Genomic DNA, 13,262 nt, shown 5'->3' on the forward strand with positions numbered 1-13,262 from the left:
TGCTAGAAGAGATAAAACCTGATCTATGGGCTTGAGAGAAGCAGTAGTATGCAGAGTTTGCCCTTGGGAAGGAGCTGCTGCGATGGAACCCAGGCATTTGGAGTCCCAGCAGCACAGATTGCTGCCCCACACTGTCTGGGAGACATCAGAGAGCTCAGACTGCCAAAAGGTGCCACTCCTGCACTTAAAAGCATTGCACTGAGCCCAGGGTGTGAGGATCTGGCAGGTTGGATATACCCAACGTTCAGGTCAATGTATTTATCATGTTATCCTTTCAGGTTTGTTTCGTTTTTTGATTTTTTTTTTTTTTTTTTTGATCTCACAGCCAGTAAAAACTTCTAAAATTTTATTTTAAAAAAATTTCTTTTATTTGAATCTATGTTCTTTTACATCTGAAGTATTAACCAGTGAACAGTGAAAATTTGGTCCTATACTTTCACTGTTAATACACAAATTAAATTATGGAAGTGATTCTCTATCTTAATTGAGCAGGGCTTATTGTATAATAAAGTTGGGTCCGCTTACAATTCCTGCACCTTTTTGAATCATTTAAAGTGCAGCAGTGATGAGGAACACTAAACCAGCTTAAAATGCACCATGAATTTTCATCATATCTTCCTTGTGAGATTTTCAAGCCTTATATGCTCGACAGAGCTGGTGCAGAGAATTGCCCTTTAAAGGGAACACTGCACGTTTGCAGGGGACTGGGCAAGGTCAGGGGTCCTTTGGCATCTCTGCTCCCCTCCTGCTTTAGGACAGGAGGGATTGGTGCCCCACAGAGCCAGCTTCACTCCTAAGGGCTCCTTCTGCAGGCTCTGGGGCTGCCCACACAGAGCATTAACCCTTGCTGTAGCCATCAGCTGGGATATCTGGGATGCCTCTGATGAGCAATTTCCCCTCTGGGTCTATGTAAATAACACTATGGAATTTAGCTAAATAAATCTCGCCAGTGTAAGAGCATTAAAGCCATCAAAGTGCTTAAGAATTTCCAGGAATTGCTACAAATAACACCTAATTAGTTATAAAATATTGAACTGGCTTGTTGGACTCCATCCTCAAGGCTTTTCATTCTCACAGTTGCTATGCTGACCAATATGTAACTTCATACTTTTAAAAGTTATGTGTGGGGTTGTGAAATTCATTTTATAAAAGCAAAACATTTCCTTCCTATGAAGCAGTATAACAAGAGATGTTTATAGTAGTTGTTATTTTAAATAGATATCACTTTGGGTTTATTTAATTTTTTTCAATTAGTTTTTTTCCCAGCAATTAGCAAAAACTTGGTTAAAAAAGAGTAAGATTTCAGAGCAGTTTAAATAACATTTTTCATTCTGAAGGACAAATTGCATTAGTGTTCTGGGGTCTTCCTGGAGGTACTAGCATATTACTCTTGCAGATAGTTCCGCATCTGAGAGTAGGGACTCTGTGGCTATATATTCCAGTGTTCTGAACTGAGAGGAACAAAAGGAGCTTCACAGTAACCACTTTAGTGGCAGTTTTTAAGGAAAAGTGATTTTTTCATTTAGATGAGAGGGCAGTTTAACAATTTCACAGAAATGAATCAGAAGAAATTTTGTGAAACAGTAGCTGGTAAATCTGCATTGCTACTGGCTCTAACTTTCCCTGTCTATAATTATCACAGAGGTGGTAGCAGTAAATACAGTGACAAATTATGCTACCTGTGAAATACAGAATAGCTCTGTATTTATAATGTAAAATTTATCCCTCTTTGTTGTTTGTTTTTTTTTTTTTTAATTTATGTATTTAGCATCAGTTGTTAGGTAAATCTCATTAGCTCCTGAAACTGTTGCAGATGACAAAATAAAGAGCAGAGCTGTTAATTGAACTTAATGAACAGATGAAAATGCAAGAATGAACAATTTGATCACTAAGCTCACCAGTGTCAGTATTTCTGCTAGGGCAGAGGCAATTTATCTGCTTTTGGAACTATGCAGCCCTGTCCCTGCAGTACAGATTGCAGATCCCTTGTTTTGTTTGGTATTTATTTTTTTCCCCCCTTAGAATATGAACCTCTAAGTAACAAGGTTCACAGATTTCTAAGTGAGAATTTCAAATCTCTTGATATGCCAGAGGTGAAGTAATGGAAATAGATTTTGCTCCCTTAGGGCTCCACTCCTGCAGGTTTCGCTGCCCCTGAGGGATGTTTGCTGCTGCATGGTGTTTTCAGCAGGATGCTCAGCACTCAAAGCTTGCAGAGCTGTTTTCCCAGGCACTCCTTAGCCTGCATCCCTTGGCTCCTGGCTGTTGGGCTGGCATTAAGGCTGTGCAAAGCTCAGGGTCAGGTTTTGGCTGTGCCTGGCAGTGCAGGGCTGGGAGGAAACCACACCCGAGTGTTAATTCTGCGTTGGGGTTCATTAACCCTGCCCAACACAGAAATACCCTGAGGCAGCTGTGTGTATGCAATAAAGGAATCATTGGATGTTAATCCTTCAACAAGGTTTCCACCAACACAAATCCTGGTTGCCTAGATTTCAGAAAGGACAAACAGGATTTGTGCCGTAATGAAGTTTTCTGCATTTTGAAATACTAGAGCATTTAGCTTTTCTCTTTTTATGTTACCTGGTTTAAAAAAGAATTTTGCAAGAGAAGGTTTATATTAAATTATATCTCTAGCTTATTCTCCTAAGATTCTGCAAAAGACTTTTCTATGTATTTGGATGACAGTATATGAGAATATACTATGTCATTTTTTTAATAAATAGCAGATAAATTAATTTTCTGATTGCAGTCATATTAGACAGAAAAAGCACAATATTTTAATTTCAATATCCTCCTTTCAGATGCACAAAGTAAATTGCAATTTAATTTTTTTTCAAAAGCGCTTTTTACATATTTTGCAGTAGTGCCCTTTAATATCAATATATTGTTTTATTTTTATTAGACTTCATAAATATATTGACATATATCTGTAACACTAAACATGAAGCTTCCAATGCAAGAGTTTGTACATAGTCCATATCCAAATGTCACCATTATTTCATTTAAAAGATCCCAGCATGTCTACCTCATGATCCTTATAAACTCTATAGTACTCAACACTTTTTCTTGCTACATTCATTAAAATTAAGCACCCTTCCCCTACCCCATCTGTAAACATCAAGTCAATTGGCAGCTAGCACATTTCCCAGTCAGCAAGCAGTATTGTGAATTTTATCTTCTCTTGCAGAAATCAATTCGTCTTCGTTGCAGCAGATGAAATTTCTTGTAACACCTCTGCAGGTAACAATCATTGATACTTCTTGATGCATCCATCCAGGTCTCAATATCCTTTTTCACATGCTGCATTTAATCGTAAGACAAAGCCTAGGAAAGTCCATAGTGTATAAATCTTGGGGATAGTGTAATGAATTTATAGCTTCAGCCTATAGGTTCTGCCTTATAAAAGCCATTAGGTTATTTTGCTGACTTTGGGGTTTTGTTTCCAGTTTATGGTATGGCCTAGAGTGTAAGGATATGTTAAACCTTCTGATAAAAGCTTCAGGAGTGTGACTTTGAAAAGTTAAACCAAACAGAAGTGGTGAGAAGAGCCAAGGCTTAGTTGTGTGCAGGACATTGTAAGTGCTATAGATGTAACAATTTTCTTTTCAACTGGTTGGGGGCAAATGATGCCCACGAGGGTATTGCAGACCCTAAAGCACTCACAAAGTCTATCCTATGGATGAGATAGTGGGAGAGAGGGTCTGTGCCCTCAGAGGATCGCTCTCTAGTAAGTAAAAAGTCTCCATATGCTATCATGTTGTAAGCCATGGGTACAGACGAATGAACAATGTTTTTAAAAGATTTATTTATATTATTTAAATATATTGAATATGTAAAGAGGTTTTCTCTCTTTTAAGCAATAGAATTTGAACAAGCTTAGTCTTAATTCAGGTAAGGATGGTGTTATGTTGCTACATAAGAAATCAAAAGGCTAAAATAAATAGTAATGGTGCTGGGACTTATTCTGCAAATAATGTGCAAAAAATTGAGTTTATAGAACTTTTCGTATTGAAGGATGAAAGGGTATATAGTGTGAAATCAAATGTTGGTATTAAGAAGTGTTTGCTAATAGAGTTTTATATTAGCAGAAATAAATGAAAGGTGACGAGATTTCTGTTTATGATTATCTACATAGAAACAAATAGAGAACATTTATTTATGGAAAAGATGATCATAGATAAACCCAAATATGCTAAAATTGTCTTAATCTCTATGTAGCACTTTTGGTGGTAATCTGAAAAGTTCTTCTGTAGTAAAACCTGATTTAAGATAGATTTTTCCAAGTCCTATAAATTATGAAGTAAATACATTTTGAGAAGCCAACATTTGTCACATTCTTCCTATCACTCAACTTGGATTTTGGCTTTGGTTATTTCACTTGAGCTTCCTGCTCAGCTCTTCATTGAAGTGAGCTGTGGTAGGGAGGCTGCTGATTTGTAAATCTATGCTTTGCTAAGTAAGAATAAAATATTTATTTTATCATTTTTAAACTTGTAATTCTTGAGTTGGATGCGGGGTCTGTGGGTCCAGTTTTGCAAAGTGAACCCTTCTAAGTAATAATTCTTGTTCTAGTAAAGAAATTTTTCTCTCTCAATTCAGGCACAGTTTAAGTGCCCAAGACTTTACTGCAGATATTCCATATATTACTTTTTTAGAATTCCAATCAAAAATATAATATTTATATAAAATATAAATTTAATTTGTAAGTGCCTTCAGTGAACTTTATATAAAAGGAAATGGATCTCTGTATGTATTTTTTAAAACTTTTCAGTTTACCAGTTGATTACCTATGTTGAATTGATTCAACAATAAGGTATTTTTGCTAGGCATGGTTTTGAGCATTTGATAAAGACATCCATCACAGGTGACTATAGGTGACTTTTTTTGCACTAAGTATGAAGGAGAAAGGTGATGAAAAACCTGTGCCTGCTGTTTCTTATATACCTAAGTTTCAGTAATAGAATTTAAATTACTTTTGGCTTCATAAAAAAATAAATCTCCAGCCCATATTCCTGTGAGTCAAATTGCTAAAGTTGAATTTGGTCTTTTGGATTTGTAAGTTGACTTCCAACTATTTTTATTATCTGATGTTTTATGTTTTAATACATGGAGCAAAAATAGAGATACTTTGAGAACCAAAACTAACCTTCCTGTGGTTTTCCAGATGCATGCAAAACACCTACAGTATGATTTTATAGTGCATTTTTAGTGCTCCTAAGCTCAATGACAGTAATTCTACTGTGTTTGTAAAGTTGATATCAAGTGAAGATACTTATAAACATGCTCAATGTTTGAAATGTGAGTATATGTACATTTGTATTGCCTCCCTATAAAGGATGGGTGTGTTTGTGGATTTCAAATAGTAATATACAACAAGCAAAGCTTTGGTTGGAACTTGATCATCAATTGGAAATGGGACGTCTTGGGTAGTTCTGCTGGTAATATTCACTCTTTTCTTCTCAATCCTTCATCATTCCTGCCAGAGGATACTTAGCCCTCAGCCACATGGTATCTATTTTTATTTGGGAATAAAGTAACCTTGAGTAGATAAATGTGTTAATGAGCAATTTGTGTCCATAAACACATTTCTATTTGTGCATCTCTGTCTGTTCCTGAATGCACATTACAGAGGGGAAACCTCCTCAGCTATCTGACAGAGGGATCCTTCCATGGGAAATTTAAAAGCATTTCACTCTTCATTGCATCCAGTGCATTCTGAGGCTAAAAATAATTACTGTTCAGAGGAGAAGTTCTGCACTTCTGGGATAGATCTTCTCTGGCAGACATGATTAAAGGGTTTGCAAGCAGATCCGAACTAGAACAGAGACAGGGAAACTATGAGAAACTCCTCTTGGTTTGATGATGGAATTTTAACAAGGATCTCTGAGGACCTTCCTTTAGCAAATTCCTGACTATAGCTGCACTAGGGGAGAATTAATCCTGGGGTTCTTGTCTGATGGGGGCAATGGGCAGCTGCCCTGTCAGTCTCTGGATAAATCAGAATGAGACCCAGAATAAACCTGTGACTTATTTACTTGTTGGTTGCAGAACATCGTTCATTTGGCAGCTTTAGCATTCTTAGTGATTTTTTCAAATCTGTGCTCAATATATTGTTCTTTTTCCTCTTTTAGGTTTTGTAGCATCAAAATTCATAGTTTGGAAAGAAAAAGCATTTTTAGTGTCTTTTGCAAGTGCATTCTCAGATGTACCTGCAAATGACATTTTATGGTTTTTTGTGTAAAAATGGGAAAGGGTTATTATTTTATAGTTATATTATCTCTCTCTCCTCTTCCAGTTTTTAACTATATCCAGCCTTTATGTAGAAGCAAAAAACAAAAAAAAATCCAGTGTTGATGCATGCTTGGTATTATTTTTCTCCCAAGTGTATTTGCAGTTTATGATTTTGAAATAACAGAGAGAAAGGCAAGGGTTTATATAAAGCTGAATTTGGAATGAAGTATGGTGAAAGTGGATATAACACCTGTCCAATTGTGACTGTATTTATTTACATTTTTGAGCAGAATCAGTCCCAAGAGGAAGGATTCTGTGTGTGTGTGCCTGCATGCAAGCAAAAGAAATGCTTTATAAAGCTTTAGAAGTTGACAGTCATAAATTAAGTTATTGACCTCCATTTGGAGAAAGATACAGTCTCCAAAATAGATTAAACATTTTGAAAGGTTTAACTTCATAACTGCAGGAAAGATGTTGAATAAAAGCAAGCAGCTTCAATAAGGAAACCGTGGGGTTTGTGCTATTGAAATATTTGAAGAGAATATTGGCCATTTTTAACAAATGCAATTGCTCCAGTCATTGCAATTTCCCTGTATACTATCATTAACCTGTCAGCACTAACACTGCCACAAATTTAATTCATTGAACAATAGCAAATATGGAGATACTGATTTAAAACAAATTAATGTTTGATGAAGGGCTTAGAATGGCTGCAGTGCCTGTTGTGGCAATCCTACCTCTGCCAGGGTGGGTACATAAATAATTGCAGCTGGTCAAAATTTTGCCAGACAAATTTGCATGCATCTCATTGACCTGTTCATGTGTCTGGAAGGAGATAGTGATTAGATCATCCTCTTAGAATGGAATTTGAAAGAATTCAATCCAAACTCTTTGGAAGAATGCAGCTTGAGAGGTGTTTCTTCAGCCTGTTAGAATTACTGTGTGAAGACATATGCTCAGTTGAGAGAGGTTCTTCCCTTTTACTATTGCTGCCAATGGGTTTGACTTCATTTCATGAAGCAGTTTGGGAAAATAACCATTTTCTGTGAGAGGCTTTTATTATTATGCTATGCTCTTCTGCTAATCAAATAAAAAATGAAGATGAAGGAGTATCTGTATGGTTTCTGTTCTAGTATTTATTTAAGGCTGTACTGCTGTTCCCTGTGAAAAATGGCAGATAGTGAAGTTTTTGCTCTGGAAAGACTAGGAAATGTTGCACTAATGCACAAAATTAAACTTCTTCTATAAATTCAAGTGTCCTTTATGTTGGCAGTTTAAACTTGCATTTACTGCTGCTATAAATAGTTCCTTATACGGAATTCCATTTGTCACAGCTTTTACTGCTCTGGGTAGCTGCGTGCTGAAGATGTTCAGCCATCGGACCAGTTGATAAAAATCAGTAAACACTGTGATTATGCTGTGTTGTCCTTTGATGAGGTTTGATGAATCCCTTTTTGTCAGCCCTGGCTGTCAGTGTCTGTGTGCCAGCTTGCCCGCCCGGTGCTCGCGGTTCTGGGTCAGTTCGCATGGCTGCTCAAACGTGACAGCACCACCAGATTAAGGAAAGCTGAGGCCCTGTCATTTGTAAACGGAGGATTTGCAATGTGAAGCTCCTTTGATAACAGAAATAGTGAATAATCTGTGTTTCTCCTCAACAAGTGCCTGTAGGCACGTGTGCATCTCCTGGGCTGGTTTTTAATGAAGCAATTAGATTGGTTTTTCTCTGGTAGGCTAAAAATAGAGCACATGAAAGATGATTTGTGTGTGTGCATGTATGGATGCCTGTATACAACTCCATTAAATGAGCAAGGATTCAGTTTTAATATCTGGAGATTATCATATTGCAAATAAATAAAACAATGCTATAAATAACGCATAAAACAACGCTATGGTTGCAGAACTTTATACCTGATCACAAAAGACTGCTTTAAAATTTTATAAATAATGTACCCAGTATATTTATTATTGCACTGGTAAGAATTTCTTCAAGCTTTATTGCCCTAAATATAACAGCAATAGTAATAAGAAAGTGTTTTACAGACCTAAGAAATGCTTTCTTTTCATTGGAATAGAGTTGGGTTTAGGTGTCACCTGATGGCAAGGCTCAGATTCCCCAGTAGCTTTTTTTATTGAAGTTTATACAAAATCTAAGTTTCTTGGCTAGAAGCTACATAGAAAGGTGATAGTGCACAGAATTCTGTTTGACTTTTGACTAGGCATCAACTTCAATTCTCACCCTGGTAGGAATCCACACAGCAAGACTGATACTCAATGAGAGCTCTTAAGAGAGATTTGTGCCTAGGATTGCTGCAGTTTGCAGTTATCCAGCATCAGCTTAGGAGAAAGTCACCTGTTCTGGTGATTGTTACCCTTCTGTGTTTCTGCAAATTAACCAGTATCAGTCATGTTCATTGAAATGTTTTAGAAGATGGCAGCTCAGCTTTGGCTGGCTGCAAACATCTCACAAATTTTAAAAGATACAGGCTAGCAAACAGAAGCACAATTAAAACCACATCTGAGCATCAGTGGAACTTCTGCAAAACATGCCTGTCAATTAGCAAGGAAATTAACTGGCCAAAATGAGAGGTGACATAAATAAGTAAACAGCCAAGAATTGGAAATTCATCTCTACAGAAAAGTCTGCATAGGCTTCTCTACTTTCTCTTTTCCCCAACTTGCAGGAAAAAGTAAACAATGCTTTTAATATTTTGTCAATGACATATTTATGAACATCCTTTCATGGAAACCTTTCATTATTGCCCTGTACCCATGTTAGACCCTGATCAAGTTTCTTACCTCTGAGAAAACCTAGGGATTTAGTGTTAGTGCTGTAGTGATAAAAATCCCTTATGGCTCTGCAGGCACACAGGAGTTCAGCCCTGCAGTACACCTTGAAGTTTCACTCTTTATTGTGCTGCCTGTCACTTCCCAATTCTTTCCCTGCTCCACATCACAAATCTGTAGCACATTATAGGTCATGGAAGAGGAGGATGCTATGAATAAAGTATGTGATGGTCCTGCCTTGTACAGTGACCTCAGCGTTTGATAGCGTGCATTCAACACTTGGCAAGGAGAATTTCAGCATTCTTAACCTTTCTAATCAAGGCAAATGCCTGGAAATTGTTTTCATCAGCAGATTTCAGTTTTCTTGATCTTAAGTAAAAACTTCAGAGACATCTTTGTCCGTTGCCTTCTGAGTTAGAGAGAGACCTGTTGGTTATCAGGTGCCTGAAATGCCCACAGTCCTTGGTGTTAATATCTAAAATGAAGTTAACTCATTGTTTGCACATTCTTTGAACACCACAAGCAGACACCATCCTGCCACAGTGGGATGAATTTTAGGTTAAAAGGCTGCCTACCCCTGCTGCACAGATTTGAGCCACTGAGCCCAAAATACTGTTCAGCAGTGTGTGTGTGACTGGTGTGCACAGGGAGGAGATGTGCTGCTGGTGTCATCTCTCTTGGGATCATCCTAGTTCTGTGACCAAGAGGAAGAGCACCAAGTTAGTTATTGGAATAATTTCTGGATTTATGTGGGATTAAGGCCAGGTAACCCTTGCTTTCCTTATATTCCTTCCAGAAGGAATTTTATTACTTGATTGTTCAATTGCAATAAAGTGGGTAAAGAGTGGATGATATTGGGGAAAAGTTAGAAAGATGAGCTTCCCAGTGGCACACAGGATTTGCTTGTAATATGGCTGAGGTCAGAGTTTGATCTGAAGTAGTGAGCAAGTTTTAACTCCTCTCTTTATACCTCTTAAACAGGTTCATAATTTTCTCTAGTTCCTCCAGCAATGTTAGATTTGAAAAAATGGAGGGCAGTTAATAATAAGTAAAATAAGTGTATCAAATTCTTGGATATTCTCCTTCTATACTTCTCAAATCACTTGAGAAAAGTGTGTTAACTTGGTTCATATTTTATGTGGTGAATTTTTCCTTATTAGTTAGTGTGTATGTTATTTAGGAGCTTCTAAATGTCTCCAGTATTGGAGCTCCACTGTCTGTCCCAGATGTGTATGGAAATGCAGCCATACTACTAAAGAATTTAAAATCCTGAAATGGCATTTATGATCAGAGGCACAGAATTTCCCAATTTTTAGAGACTTCAACAACACCTACTACTGATTATTTAGAAAGATACTCCCTTTCCATGCCCTGAAAAAATAAATCCTACCGTTTCCCTTTATAAATCACTTTTTATAAAAATTTGATCAATGAACAACAAATTGTCCTTTTATGTAGTATTTTAGCATTTTGAAACCCTCTGCTGTAAATGATTGAAGAGATTAAGGCATAGCATAAGTAAAGATCATGCCATCTATTGGTGGATAGCTTATGGCTGCATTTATAGAAGTTAGCATGGCTACACTGGGGTTTTTTCTCACTTATTTCCCAGGAAGTTATTTGTCCAGTTTTTAAGAACCAGTGTCAGTATGTTAGCAAAATACTAGCAAACATAATTTTTCCCATGATGTCCTGAATGCTTGTCCCAGATACAGTGGAAAATAGAGGAGCACACCTTGTTCTAGTTAGTGATGCATCAAAATTGTTCATCAGCTGTGTTCTGAGACAAGAATTTGTGCATATTGCTTTGGATACTTTGTTTTATCATGCTGTAAAATACACAGAGAATGCCATCGACTATTAATTTATTCACCACCTTACCATTGGCACGTCTTAAATTTCAGTAAGTTGTTTACCTAGAATGATAATTTGCAGTGTAAATGATCACAAAGCATTTAAATGCCACTAATTGTAATGAGGAGTAAGCAGGCTGGCATAGCAGTGAGTAAGTGAGGCAGCGTGTGTGGGACTGGAGCAGCTTAGTGATTTGCAGTGTGACAATACAGTTTAAATCCTTCTTCCTATTTTCAGCCTGGAAATCAGAATCTATTCTGCTAACCTTCTGAGCTTCTAAATTTGGTGTCATGCAAGGGCGTGTTTAAAAATTAGCATTTAAAAAGAAACCCACTTGCTTTAAGTTTAAGTTGACACTGTTCCTTTCCTCTGTGGAAATGAAATTTATTAATCATAATAAAACCATCATATTCTGAAGGTAGAGGTCACCCTGAGGAGAAAAAAAAAAAGTCTGTTCATCACAGAGGAATTTCAATGCATCTTTTTCCCAGATAATATCTGAGCATGTGTTCTTTCCCCTTTGGAAATATTTTCGTCCATGTTTGTGCTTACATATGTCAAGTGTATTCAGAAGCGTGCAGAAATGAAAATTGTGCAGTTTAATTTTATATATTTTCTTTTACAGAAGATTTGGAAGGATTCCTTTTACATTTTATTTTGTTTTTACATTGGATACATATTTTTAAGTGGAATTTCAATATCCTGTAAAAGAAAAATAAGTGTTTGTTGTTTTAACAAGAATATAAGCATCACTAATTCTGCAATAACATTTCTATGTTAATATTACAGTAAAAGCTTTAGCATTATTATAATATAAATATAAACCATTCTTTTTAAGGAGCAAGGATTAACTTTGGTCGCAGTTCTTACATTAGGATTTCTTCACAACTCTTATTTTAAGAAAAGTGACATGGTTTATATACAAGGATGGAAAAAGCAATGTAAAACACTGACAATAAGTCATTGCTGCTTTGGAAAAACGGTAATAAAAATGTACTCAGAAGTCAATACTGGGTTGAAACAGTCATATTTTCATCCTTTGAAATTGCTTAATGTGCATGTTTATCCATATTTTCCCATCAGTGGTCAAGATTTCTGTTGAATATTGATATAATAATATTATTAGCAACATGGTATATTGCATCAATGTTGTAAATTGCCAGTTACTTCAGGAGTTGGCTTAAATGCAGTAATAATTTAATACAGCCTGGGCCCTGGGTATTCAGGCTTGGTCCTTCCTTACAAGAGGCCCTTGCATTTGGGCCACTTGATGCCATCCTAGGTGGCCGACTGGATTTTGTTTGAGAGGCAGTGGGACACAGCCCAGGGTCCTGCAGGAATGGGAGGCAGGATGGAGGCAAAATGCAGCCCTACCACTGGACCAAAATTAATTGTATTTTTTACAGATACAGATTGACAGCCCTTGCTCAGCATTGCGGCGATGCCAGATAATCAGAAAAAAAAGAAAAACAAAGGAAATATACTAGTTCCCATTGATATAAAAGTAATAATCATGGCATTAAAGCATGTAAGATAATAGTACATGCAAATCCTCTTGCATGTCACTAAGGCCATGAGGGAAGCATGTCTACCTTTAAATTAATTGTTTTCCCTTCCTAGATGCTTTCTTACTGTTGGAATGAAATTTGGCTGGGAAGAATTAAAATCACAATGATATTCAAAATTCTCAGTCTTGAAAAATTGACATAGAGCAGTAGTGTCTCCTTCTCTTCAGTGCAGATGAAAGAGACACAAGGGATTCTGTTATTGAGTATTTCAAATCCCCAAATTATGTTTGCATCCTAATGTAGAGGGTTCCAAGGCTGAGGGTTATGGAAGTTCCTCCTACCAGAGAGGCTGCAGAGTGTGGGATCAGTGTCAAACCTGCTCAAACAAGTCTCAAACTGCTTTTCCAGCTCAGAGAGTCACCAAGTCCTTTACCCAACACAGACTGATGTGAGCTACTTTCCTTCCCTTGCTTTTCCAGTGGGAATTGGCCATTTCCTTTGTTGGGTAATTTCTAAAGACAGGTGTTCTTAGATACCAAGTATTTAAATAGAATTGATATATAAATTGAATCCCTTACTCATCAATGCTTTGGAAGCAAAAGAGGGACTAATGTATTTTATACAAGCCTTTTACACACACATTCCTGAGTTTTAGGCCAGGTCTTAAGGAAAGCAATTGCCTAACACACTGCTACCCCTGGAATTTCATGTATCCCTCTGATAGCAATGAAGACTTCTCTACCCAAATCTAAAGCAAACACAGCTGTGGGGTGAGATACAGAGCCCACACTCATGAACTTGGGGTGCTTAAATAAATTCATTCATTTTTAATGTATTATCCCTTCATAGGAATTTGGATTTACTAAGCAAACAGGGCAGTACAAC

The 13,262-nt window shown here is 36.9% G+C and overlaps 1 protein-coding gene across 42 annotated transcripts in view; it reads left to right on the forward strand.

The window, feature by feature from the left end:
* Window positions 1-13,262, forward strand: part of RBFOX1 (RNA binding fox-1 homolog 1) — a 1,152,005-nt gene that overhangs the window by 1,133,927 nt on the left and 4,816 nt on the right. For 11 of the 42 annotated variants that reach the window (XM_064725897.1, XM_064725899.1, XM_064725898.1 and 8 more), the window contains one exon: window positions 3,188-3,240. The exons of the other annotated variants lie outside the window; for them this stretch is intronic. In XM_064725897.1, coding sequence (XP_064581967.1) covers window positions 3,188-3,240 — 53 coding nt within the window. The remainder of the gene's footprint in view (window positions 1-3,187; window positions 3,241-13,262) is intronic. 42 annotated transcript variants of the gene reach the window in all.

Source organism: Zonotrichia leucophrys, chromosome 14 (genome assembly GCF_028769735.1).
Source record: "Zonotrichia leucophrys gambelii isolate GWCS_2022_RI chromosome 14, RI_Zleu_2.0, whole genome shotgun sequence".
Lineage (NCBI taxonomy): Eukaryota > Metazoa > Chordata > Aves > Passeriformes > Passerellidae > Zonotrichia > Zonotrichia leucophrys.